Genomic DNA, 13,280 nt, shown 5'->3' with positions numbered 1-13,280 from the left:
CTTTTTTTGTCATTGGTTTTTTTTTGTTGTTTTGTTTTGTTTTCTTTTGTTGCCTTGTTTGTTTTTTCTTGTTTTTGTGCATGTTATTAACTCTGCAGGTCTATCTAGATAAGATAGGCAGGATAACAATCTGGAGGAGAAAACAAAGGACCGATGGTTCCGGGGGACATGGGTGAAGGGGAGGTGGGGGAAAGGAAGTGGTTATAACAAATCAAGGGACAATGGAACAACAAGTGATCCAAAATCAGTGGTGAGGAAGGTATAAGAGGTCTGGTAGAACTTGATCAAGAGGAATTACTGAAACCCAAATGAGGCTGAGCATGATAGTGGGACAAGAGGAAAGTAAAAGGAAATAGAGTGAAAAATTAGGAGGCAAAGGGTATTTATACAGGTTTAAATACAGGCATGTACACATGTAACTATATTTATATATGAGGATAGGGAAATAAATATATGTGCATATATTCATAGGGTAAGTATTAAGGTAGCAGATGGACATTAGGCCTCCACTCAAGTACTCCCTCAATGCAAGAACACTTTGTTCTATTAAACTGGCATTCCATGATGCTCACCTTCCCGACACGATCACTGAAGACAAAGTGGATGCATAAGCAAATGTGGTGAAGAAAGTTGATGGTGGCTGGCCATCAAAAGAGATACCATGGTGTCTTAAAGGCTTGAAGATAAACAAGCAGCCACTTAGTTCAGAAGCAACAAAGCCCACATGGAAGAAGCACACCAACCTGTGTAATCATGAGGTATTGAAGGAATCAGGTATCAGGTATCAGGTATCAGGCATCAAAGAACAAAAAATCATATCACTGTGAATGGGGGGAGGGAGTGGGGAGTGGAGACCCAAAGCCCATCTGTAGACAACTGGACATCCCCTTACACAAGGGCCAAGGGGAGGAGACGAACCAGTCAGGGTGCAGTGTAGCAACGATGAAACATACAACTTTCCTCTAGTTCCCAAATGCTCCCCTCTCCATTATCATGAACCCAATTCTACCTTACAAATCCTGCTAGACCAGAGGATGTATACTGGTACAGATAGGAACTGGAAACACATAGAATCCAAGACAGATGAACCCCTAAGGACCAGTGGTTAGAGTGGTGATCCCAGGAGGGTGAAGGGAAAGTGAGGCAGAAAGCGGGGACCGATTACAAGGATCGACATATGACCCCCTCTCTGGGGAAAGGACAACAGAAAAGTGGGTGAAGCGAGACGTTGGACAGTGTAAGACATGACAAAATAATAATAATTTATAAATTTTCAAGGGTTCATGGGGGGAGCGGTGAGGGAGGGCAAAAAAATGAGGAGCTGATACCAAGGGCTCAAGTAGAACGAAAATGTTTTGAGAATGATGATGGCAACAAATGTACAAATGTGCTTGACACAATGGATGGATGTATGGATTGTGTATGATAAGAATTATACAAGCCCCCAATAAAATGATTTTTTAAAAAATTTGGAACATTTAGGAAAGTACAGAGAATAATATGATGGCACATATATGCTTAAAACCTAGAATAAAAACTAATTTTAACTATATTATTTTAGATAATTTATCAAGAAAGAAATTATTACAGCTAGCAAGTACCATTTCCCAATCTTATTGTCCTCTCTTCTTCCCTAGGGCATTTTGAGTATTCTGAAACTGAAACAAACACATCCTTCCCATCCATGATGTTTTACTTTACCATATAGTTACATATATAAATAAATGTTTTATTTTGAATAGCATATAAATAGTAATAATTTAATTTCTTATTAGAAACCCTTGCTTTTGTACTAAAACTTGGATATTTAGTTCATTTATAAGGGCGGTTGTACTCCCCGCCCATCCCCCGCCCCCCTAAACACAGCACAATAATCTATCTACAATGAATGTAGAGTGAACAGTATGTGTTTCCTCTTTGAGAATCTGTAATCCTGGGCTGGCAAGATCAGAGTTTTACACGAGGTCCTGCTAGTCTCTACTGTTCTACCATGAACCACTGTTATACCATTATCTCCATGTTGAGGAATTGATTAAGAATAATATGAAAGAATTTAAGCACTTTTATTAGCAGCTGAAGTTATTGATGCTTATACCAAATTTGTACTGTAAAAATATCATAAGGGTTGAATACTTTTTTTACACAGGTAAAAATCTCAATGAAGTGAGGAATCTACAAGTTTCAAATAATGCTGGAAAATATTTAAAAGTTAAAAAAAATTGAAAACATGGTTTCTAGCAATGATTCACAACTAACCAATATTCTCAAAGATTAATATTTTAGTTTCTCAGTGGAATGCCTTGGGATTGCTGACATCAGAAAAAAAGTCCCCTTTAAGGGATTCAGATGTTACTGAAGTTTAAGGAACATTGTATTATAGTGCCCTCTTTGTAAGGATCATGAGAAATTTTGACCTTTAGTTTGAATACCAAAAATAGTTATCCTTCTGAACAACTAATAGATTTTGTATTAGGAACAATATGACTCATGTAATTAGGTTTCCTGCTTTGCTATAATGACCAGTGCCAAATTTGAGATTGAATTCCAGCAATTGTGGAGACCTTTTGAACATGAATTTTGTATTCTTAGTTTATTCTTAGCTTCATGTTAAATTGCTTGTTGTCATTTATTTAAATACAGAGGTTTCTGAGGAAATCTTACCTTCTTGATATGCTCCATCTGCCATGACTAAATGAAGAATTTTGGCGTATAGATGCTGATGTTCATTCCCCAAAATATTCTGAACTACTGTCGAACAAGCTTCAATATTTTCATCTTCATCTTCATGAATAGCCTATACCAATTTCCCAAATATAAATTAATATATAAATCATAATTTTTCTAATTAGTGATAAATTCACTAATTATTTGAAATATGTTTATTGACTAGTACAGATCAACATTTCATTTGTGTTCAGAGAATCTGTTAGAAATAAATGTTTTCATTGACATGTTACTTACCTTTACTTTCTCATAAACCTCAAAGAATTTTTCAAAACCTATTTCCTGCTCCAGATGAAGCCTCAGCTCCTCTAAGTGGTTAAAGACACTGTCACACTCACATCTACCGGAAATCTCACCGTCACTGTCATCTGAAGACACAAAACCAATGGAGACATTGTATGATGAAAAATAAGACTGGCTAAAATAAGACTGATTAAAAAATAAGACTGGCTAAATAATGTTACCCCATAGGCTAAAGTTCTATGATAAATGAATAATGCCATTGAACTAGCATACTTTCAATATAAACAGTTTTACTATGATAAATAGTAATCAATATAAACAGTTTTTACTATGATAAATAGTAATCAAAGTATAAACCTGTCTTAAGAAGACTGTTACTTTGGAAGTCTTTTATTTTATATACACCCACAGCAAATTCGATTAGATTGGATGCATTCCTGGAGATGTCATCTAATTTAATAAAAAAGGAAAAACATATGTTTGGCTTTGAAGCACTCATTCTAAATAGGTTTTTTTTTAAAAGTAGACAGTATACCTGACCTATGACATAAAATGTGTGGTCAAAGCCAATAACGTAGGATACATATCATTTTAGGGAAGTACCTACAAAGATCTCCTAAACTTAGCCCAGTATGGTTTATGCCATGCACCACACTCTAGATGCTCTGAAAAACTCTGATCAAAGACAAAACTGATGATTTTTTTCTTTTCACATTAGCCTTTCTTTCCAAATATATTTAGTAGTTATTGAAATATAACATTTCTCTGCATGTAGGAGTATGCTATAAAAAAGAATGGTTTCTAAACAAAAGAAAAATGTCAAAGTTTTAAAAACTACTTCCATTATTCACCTTGCTTATTTTAACTACTGTACGTAGACACTTTGTAAAACATAAAGTGCGAAGAAAACGAAAAGTACTTATTACTAGAAAACAAAGACAAAAAATGAGAGACAACTAATATCACAAAAATACTTCAAAAATTAACTTAATGAAAAAGAAATGGGTCAATTGTGTATAAACATTTGTAGAAAAGGTAGAAACAGACACATGCTTTCGTTTTATTAAAAGCCGGAAATGGTTCACATCAGATATCAGAAAAATACACTCTCCTTGAAATATTCATAGAGGGGGAAAAGTCACGATCACACACCTGAGTGCCATTCCTCATTCAGGGCACTTTCACTGCTGGGGTTGTCGTCCTCGTCCGCCAGCTCGGCGCCATCTGCACTCTGCTCCACATCACTGGTCTTGAGGACTGATTCCTCCTCTTCACTGTCCTCTTCCCCAGGCTGCTCTCTAAGCAGCTGCTCCATGGAGGCCTGCAACTCTTGTAAATCTGTGTCAGTTTCTTCAAACACGCTGAAAGATTAAAAAACCAAACATCAACTACAGTTTTACTTTAATTCTAGACTTATATTTCAATTCAATAAGCATTTGAACTCCTTTCTATTCAAATCTGGAAAACCCACTCCCCAAATGACATATTTTGTTAAAAAATGAGAGAGACAGGCAGAAAGAGAATGAGTAAAGTTACTAAATATAGAGCATTATACATATTCTGGAATACATAAGCCAAAAGATGACTAATTTAAAATGATTTTGATTTACCCAAAAGAAACAAATTATTATTCAATTTTTACATTTGAAAACAATGTTTCAATATTTTAAGAAGACAGGCTATAGACGTTTTTCATTGGCTTTCTAAAACTCAATAATCAAATATTTTTCTCAGGTAAAATTAAAAGGTCAGCCAAATATTAGTTTGGATGTATACTAGTAATACACTATGTAAAAGAGCTTCTATTTACATCTTTTTGTGAAAAATGGTTGGGAGATACAGTGAACAAAATGACCACCAGAGACTGTTGGTTCTTGTTCCTAAAACTGTCTCTCGGACAGACAGGAAGTAGAACTTCTGTTGTCATCCTAATCTTCCGAATACAATCATCTTCTTTTCTTGGAAACATTTTTCAAACTCAGCTGTCTGGATAGCTGATAGCACCTTGTTTTTCCTTCACCTCTTCTACATCACGAAACCACTGTCCTTTCATGTCCCTCTTCACTCACGGAAACAAAAAGAAGTCACATGGAGCAAGGTTGCATGAGGGAGGTGCATGGGGCAAGAGAGGCATGCTGTTTGTTTGCCCAAAACTGGCGCCCTGAGATGGCTGCATGGGCAGGTGCATTGTCATGGCGGCAAAACCAGTCCTCCGTCTGCCACCAATCAGGCCTTTTATTGTCGCACATTGTTATGCTATCTTTTCAGAACCTCTAAATAAAAAGCTTAATTAACAGTCTGACCTGGTGGAATGAAATCCAAATGCACTATCCCCTCACATCTGCGGAATTTTCTGGTTTGGGGGTTTGCCCCCTCAAAGGTTATTCCTTAGCCATACAGGAAATTTTCACTTTTTGTTTTTCTTTGGAAAAATTTTCCCTTGGCCCACAGTTTACTGAAGTTCTTATAACAAAAAAGGGCACTGAAACATGAACCCAGAGTAAGGCTTTTTAAGTTATAGACAATACTTTTTAGTGTTCATTTCATAAAATAAAGCCTGTTCTTCTCAGGCTTTTAAAAATAATGACAGACCTCGTCACAGCCACTTAGCACAATACTGTCTCTAGTAGGTACATTAATTTTAGCAACAGGTTAAGGTTGAGGCAGCCTAGTGATGGTACATAGTAGGTACATATGACATGCTCGTTTTGTAATTAAATATGAAGGTAAATATCACTAGCCGAATAATCCAGAAGATTTTAGACACTTTATTTTAATAAGATACTTTGATTTTCTATAGATATTACAAAGTAAAAATGCTGGCATGTGTACACATAAGTATGAAATAAATATATTTCTCCATTAAGAAATGACTATCTTTTTCTATTAATAGAAATTTTCTTGAAGGGTCTCAAGTAATATTTGCATGATTTAGTTCTCAAACAATGTATACTTACTTTTTTGATTCAAAACTGTTGGATAGGCCTTAATCAACTCTTGTGTCCTATTCAGCACCACTTTTCTGTGGATGAAATTCTCAACTAGGGTACATAATCTCTTTCAGAATTCCCCATACACCTAGAGCCTTAACTCTTAAATTTTAATTTGTATGCCACCTCAGATAGCACTCTCTGGTAAGCATAGAGCCGCTAACTACAAGGTCAGTAGTTTGAAACCTAACAGCTCAGCTTCACTGAAGAGAAAGATGGGGATTTCTGCTCCCATAGAGATGGAAACCCTTTAATTTTTTTAATTAATATATATCATATCATTTCATACTTCAATCACGTCAGGCAGAATTGTACAATTGACACAACAATCGGTTTCCAAGCATTCTTTACAGAGTCGCACAGATTCACAGTTAGAATCGACTTCATGGCCTTGAGATTTTGGTTTCAGGAGTAGGAAACAAATAAGGTGGAAAAAGTTGGAGACTATGTTCCTTGGATTAATTATAAAATTGTTTTAAAATCCTACATTTAATCCTGCATTTGCCATGCATTTCCTGAGTTACAGAGTTCAAATAATCTAATCACTTTGATTCAGAGCTTTCATATCTTTGAAGTAAGTTTAGTGTGGTTAAAATTAAAATAGTAGTTTAAAACTGTTTAGTAAAGTACTATTTACAAGTGCAAAGTATTTGTGTAAATAAGGCTGTTCCATATCTATAATTAACTTCATAAAAATATCATTAATGTCCCAATATTTTGTAACTTATTTTCCTAACTCTGAATTTTGACTTCTCAAAATCCACTCTGCCTTCTTAATCAGTTCATTGCAGGGCATCCTAGTTCCATCTCTCCCAAAAGTTTGTAACATCTGTCTCAGGAGCTGAAAGGGCTGATGGTGTCAGAGAAGAAGGATTACCGTCTCAGGGGAGCATCACATCCTACAGCTATCAAATCAAAAGTGCTGTTGTTTACATTTCTCCACCCCCTACGCATCCCCTGGTCCCTATGAATAACAAAGAAAAGAATTTTGTGAGAATAATCGAGTTACATGCAAAACACACATATAAACAAAACAACATCTGGTCTGCCCATCTGCTCCCTCCATACTGTCATGGGTTTGAAATCACAATACTGCAGGAAACAGTGTGCAGCTTTCAGGGCCTTTTATTTTATTGTTTTCAAAACCACTTTATTGGGAACTAATACAGATTTCATATCATTCCATAGTTCAATCACATCAAGCAGTATTGTACAATTGCTACCACAATCAGTTTTGGAACATTCTACAATGACTACAATAACTTGGAAGACATGGACAAATACCTGGAAAAAGAAAACCTCCCCAGATTATCTCATAGAGACGTCAAGAACATGAACAGACCCATAGCAAAAGAAGAAATAGAGGTTATCAGAGAACTACCAACTGAAAAAAGTCCTGGCTCAGATGGCTTCACAGGAGAATTCTACCAAGCATTCAGGGAAGAACTGACACCAATTGTACACAAGCTCTTCCAGAACATAAAAAGGGACAGTAAACTGCCAAACACATTCTATGAAACTAGTATAAAACTGATACCCAAACCGGGCAAGGGTTCCACAAGAACAGAGAACTACACGCTGATATATCTAAGGATCATAGATGCAAAAATCCTTAACAAAACCTTGCCCAAAAGTATATAAAAAGAATAATCCATCATGACCAAGTGGGATTCATACCAGGGATGCAGAATTAACATCCGACAATCCATTAACACCATCCATCACATTGAAAGGAAAAAGGACAAGACACACATGACAAGGTTTTAACTGTTCAAGTCAGGTTTATCATTTTGATCTCCTATCGCAATTTCTCCAATACTCTTTGTTTGGTAACCAGTTTATCCCCATCCCTACATTATAGATAAGGGAAATCACCAGAGGCTTATTTCTTGTGTAGACCTCACAAATGTATCTTGAGCTCCCACTGCTACCCATTGCCATCAGCAAACCAGAATCTCAAAATGTAGGCTCTGAAACAATTCCCTCCTTCAACTTCAGATTATATGATTTATAATCCTTGGGTCATGGATGTTGGTGTGCTTCTCTCATGTGAACTTAGTTGACACCTCACTTAGACAGCTGCTTGTTTGGAAACAAGCCTTTAAGACCATATGTGCTATTTTATTTGATAACTGGGCGCCATCTAATTTCTTCCCCACACTTTACTATAGCACCCATATCTTCTCTGTTCCCTTTCTGAGGATGAGTATCGAGCAGGGCCATGATGTAAGAATTAATTGTTCTTGGAGCTAGGATATAGTGAGTCCTAAATCCATTCCTGAATCTATATATGTTTATCTGTCTTTTGCTCCCTTTAAAGACCTCCTTGTTAATTTATGGTAGAGTCTTATTGATCATCTTCCTGGAACATAAAGCTCTTCCGTTAACATTGTCACTGATTAGCTATGAGTACTAATTTTTAAAACGCTATTTAAAGAGGGATATTGGACCAGTGTAGGCTAACTTCATATCGCAGTACCTGAATGATTCACTTGCACAGACTATATCCTTACGTGGCTAGACACTATCTACACACAAAATAGGAGCTAGTTGTCAGGGGAAATTTACAATGATTCACTGAGAATGTCAGTCACAGATTTGCTGGAATAATATATATCTTAGTACAGCATATAGTCCAATACTCTTGGTATAGCCGTCCTCTGCTTCTTCAAACAAGATGAATTTTCAGTCTTAAGTGTGTATGAGGTAGATTCACCTAGTGAAGTTTCCACATCGGATCCCTCTGATGCAGCTTTTGGAGTGGTTTTGCACCTTGAAGATCCAGGATTTAATGCCCCCAGTGTTCTATGGCACTTGGCCTGAGTCCCCAGGGTGTGTGCAGAAACTCAGGCCAATGTGGCTTAACCTGTGCATATTACCAGGGATAATCTCCCCACTTAGGGTCCTTAAAAGTATTTTTAGTCCTCCCTGCTCCCAACTTGGAGTTTGCTCCTCCCCCTTTTACTGCCAACAGACATGCAATTGTTTCTTCCAGGCGTGTCTGCCTCCTTTCCCCCCTCCTGATTTGACTTTCCCATCAGTATCCCTCATCCCTCTGATAGGAATGTCTTTCAGCTTCTTTTCCTGGGGAATTTTAGAGTATTACGTAGTATTATCAACCTGCCATATGCAGATGGCATACTCTTGCTTGCTGAAAGTTGTTGTTGCTGTTAGGTGCCATCAAGTCGGCTCTGATCCAACACCCCTACCCTAGTAGGCACGACAAGAAAACACTGCACCACTGTCACAATTATTCTTATGCCTGAGCCCATTTGATGCAGCCACTGTGTCAATCCATTTTGTTGGTTTGCCTCCTCTCCACTTTATCAAACATGATGTCCTCCAGGGACTGGTCTCTCCTGACAATATGTCTAAACTATGTAAGACGAAGTATTGCCATCCTTGATTCTAAGGAGCAATCTGGCCTTATTTCTTCCAATACTGATCGGTTGGTCCTTTTAGCAGTCCATGGTACTTTCAATATTCTGCTCCAGCACCACAATTCAAATGCATCGATTCTTGTATGGTCCTCCTTATTCAATGTCTAATTTTCATACGCATATGATGCAATGGAGAATACCATGGCTTGGATCAGGCACACCTTATTCCTCAAAGTAAAATCCTTGCTCTTTAATACTCTGAGAGTTCTTGTGCATCAGACTTACCTAGTGCAACATGTCTTTTGATCTCTTGACTGCTCTTTCCATTGGAAATGATTGCGATTCAAGAAAGATAAAATTCCTTGACAACCTCAACCTTTTCTGTTTATCATGATGTTACCTATTGGTCCAATCGAGGACTTGGGTCTTCCTTACATTGAGTTGTAATCCATATGGAAAGGCCTTTGAATAGTCAATAAAACACAAGGAAACGTCTTTCTGGTATTCTCTGCTTTGATGATCCATCTGACATCAGCAGTGATATCCTTTGTTCCATGTCCTCTTCTGAATCCGGCCTGAACTTCTGGCAGTTCCAGAAGCTTCTGTCAATTTACTGCCACTGGATGGTCTTAAGCCGGAAGTTAGGAGGACTTTGAGGACTTGCTGATGAAGACCAAGGACTGCGGCTTTTAGTATGAATTACAACTCAATGTAAAGAAAACCTAAATCTTCACAACTGGACCATCAGGTAATACGGAGAAAAGGTTAAAGTTGTCCAGGATTTTGTCTTGCTTGGATCCATAATCAGTGCTCATGGAAGCAGCAGTCAAGACATCAAATGATGCATTGCATTGGATACATATTCGGCACAAAGCCTCTTTAGTGTTGAAAACAAGAATGTTACTTTGAAGACTAAGGTGCACCTGGCCCAAGCCATGTTATTTCCACTGGCCTCATATGCATGTGAAAGTTGGACGCTGAATAAGGAAGACTGAAGACAATCAATTCATTTGAATTATGGTGCTGGCGAAGATTATTGAAAGCACCATTGGGCTCTCTAAGGACCAACAAATCTGTCTTGTTAGCAGTGTGGCCAGAATGGTCCATAGAGCCCCAAATGACAAGACTTTCAACATACTGTCAGGAGAGGCCCTGGAAGGACATCATGCTTCTTGGTATAGTATAGGTGCAGAGAAAAGGAAGAAGGTCCGGGACAAGATGGATTGATATAGCAGCTACAACAATGGGTCAAACATAGCAACAATTGTGGTTTTGTTCTGTTGTACAAAGGATCACCATGAATAGCAACTGACTCAGTGGCACCTAACAACAACAACAACAACAACAACAAGTGTTTCATAATTTCCCATTGCAATACTTGTATCATGTGGTATTTTAATATCAAATAACAAATTCCTTCCAGAAGAATTAAAAAATCATCCTTTAAAAAAATACAATTGGAATATTCCTTAGAAGTGAGGATGTAAGACTTCATAGTGTTTAATTTGGATCCTTCTGGTGACACTTGCAGATACTATTTCACCTGATGAATCTTGTACAGTCAGCAGAGTTTTTTGACTTATTTTAATTTAATGGTCCTAACCATACTTATTATAAACCAGTAACATCAGTAAAGATAAGCTGCTAGAAAAGGACATCATGTTTGGTAAGGTAGAAGGTCAGTGAAAACAAGGGAAACTCCATGAGATGTACCAACACAACAGTCTCAACAATATAAAAGATTATGGAGATTGTACAGGACGAGGCAATGTTTCATTTTGTTATACACAGGTTACCATGAGTTGGAGCCCATTTGATGGCAACTTACAGCAACAATATTCTGTTAAAAAAATAGAATTAAATAAGATTAACCAATATTTATTATGCACCTACCATGTGCAAAACAATGTGCTGGATGCCAAGTGGTGAACAAGACAAAAAAGACAAATAGGAAATATTTTCTTAGATTCCTCAAATGAGATTGCGCTATTATATTATATAGAGACAAATATACTTAACATAATTTGTATGACTGTACTTTGAATAAGTTATAAGTTGTTAAAGGCATAGTAGAAAGTCAGCCACAGGCCATTTAAAAAGCTGTCTAGAACTCATATAAATTCAGAAAATTATCTGTGTCAGTATTTATTATTAAAAATATGCTCACAGGCAATGAATGTACAAATGTGCTTTACACATTGATGTATGTATGGATTGTGATAAGAGTTGTGTGAGCCCCTAATAAAATGATTAATTAATTAATTAAAATATGCTCACATGTCCTCGGAATCAGAAGGTCCTCCTTTAGTATGTTCATCTTCAATTTCCTCTAGTTCAAGATTGTCTTCTTGCACATCTCCGACAATGGGAACGTCCATAAGTGTTCCAAACAGCTTTGAGAGATCTGGAAGTGAGCATGTCCTCAGCATCTAACATTAAAACAAAAAAATAAATTAGATTAGGAGTTAACAAAATAAAAATGAAGGGGAAATTATAAAGTTAAATAAATTTAGTAACATATGTATGATAAAGATTATGAATTTAGAATTAATGACCTGCTCAACATTAAAATAGGATTCTTCTGAACTTCAGTGCAGTATTTTTTCATCACGAAAAGTAAATCTGTTCGTTATACACTTGGGATAGAGCACAGAGATATTTATTTAATTCAACCCACTGCCGCTGAGTTACTTCAGACTCATAACATCAGTCGTCCAGGGTCAGACAGCCTCATTGTCTCTCAGAGGGGCCGGTGGGTGTTACTGTCCACTTGCAGTCCAGTGCTTACCTGACAGTGCCATTGAGGTTCCTTCCAAGACTCACTCAAGTGACTTCTATTTTATTCATCTATTTTTATTAGTCATTTTATTGGGGGGCTCTTACAAATCTTATAACAATCCATCATTCAACTGTATTAAGCAACACTTGTACATATGCTGCCATTAACATTTCCAAAACATTTTCTTTCTACTTGAGCCCTTGGTATCAGCTCTTTCTCCCTTCCTTTCCCACCCTCGTGAATCCTTGATCAGTTATCAATTTGTATTGTTGTTTCGTGTCTGACACTGTCTGTTGTTTCCCTTCACCCTTAAGTGATGTTTAAAAGGTAGGGAGAAGTATTGGTTTTCCGTAAACTCATGGAATGCAATTTGAATTTTGTCGGGACGGTTGCTTTGTGAGTTGGTCCAAATTCTCTGTACAGCAGAATGAAACATTGGTCCTGAGTTGTCCTCACAATTCCCGTGATGCTCAAGTCCGCTGTTGCAGTCACTGGGTCAATCGACCTTGTCACGGGTTGCTCCTTTTCTTCTGCTGCCCCTCTACGCTTCCAGGGACTTGTCTTTCCTGATAACGTGTAAAATAACTCGAAGAAGTCTTACCATCCTCACTTCTAAGGTCCATTTTGGCTGTACTTCTTTCAAGACAGGTTTGTTTGTTCTTCTAGCACTGGCATTTCCAATATTCTTCACCAACACTGCAATCCAAATGCAGTTGTTTTTCCTTCTCTGGTCTTCCTTATTCATGGTCCACATGCAGATGAGGTGATTACAAATTTCATGGGTTGGGTCAAGTGCACCTTACACCTCAAAGTAACAACCTTGCTCTAATGCTTTAAAGAAGTCTTTTTCAATAATCTGCCCAATGTAATATACCGTTTGCTTTCTTGACTGCTTTTTCCATGAGTCATGTTTGTGGATCCAAGTAAAAGGAAACCCTTCACAACTTATATGTTTTCTCTGTTTATTGTGATATAATTGAAACAGTTGTAAGGATTTTTATTTTTCTTTACATTGAGTTTTAATCGCTATCAAATACTGGATTCTTTGACCTCCAGTAAGTGCTTTAAGTCCTTTTGGTTTCAGCAAGTTAAGCTGTGTCATCTATACACCACAGGTCGTTAGTGAGTTATCCTTTAATCCTGATGCTGCATCATATCTCTTCA

General features: G+C 37.2%; 1 protein-coding gene across 1 annotated transcript in view; it reads right to left on the bottom strand.

Annotated features, from left to right (window-relative positions):
• Positions 1-584: 584 nt before the first annotated feature.
• Positions 585-13,280, bottom strand: part of NEK1 (NIMA related kinase 1) — a 214,313-nt gene continuing 201,617 nt past the window's right edge. Inside the window, exons 28-32 of the mRNA XM_045286060.1 lie at positions 11,615-11,766; positions 4,120-4,328; positions 2,962-3,092; positions 2,662-2,794; positions 585-743 (exon numbers count right to left, since the gene is read on the bottom strand). Of these exons, the coding sequence (XP_045141995.1) occupies positions 700-743; positions 2,662-2,794; positions 2,962-3,092; positions 4,120-4,328; positions 11,615-11,766 (669 nt within the window). The 3' untranslated portion in view covers positions 585-699. The remainder of the gene's footprint in view (positions 744-2,661; positions 2,795-2,961; positions 3,093-4,119; positions 4,329-11,614; positions 11,767-13,280) is intronic.

Source organism: Echinops telfairi, unplaced genomic scaffold (assembly GCF_000313985.2).
Source record: "Echinops telfairi isolate 266 unplaced genomic scaffold, ASM31398v2 ScPeMD7_5;HRSCAF=22, whole genome shotgun sequence".
In the NCBI taxonomy this organism is placed as follows: Eukaryota; Metazoa; Chordata; class Mammalia; order Afrosoricida; family Tenrecidae; genus Echinops; species Echinops telfairi.
Note: the sequence above shows the minus strand (reverse complement) of the source record. Positions and strands in the feature narration are given on the sequence as shown.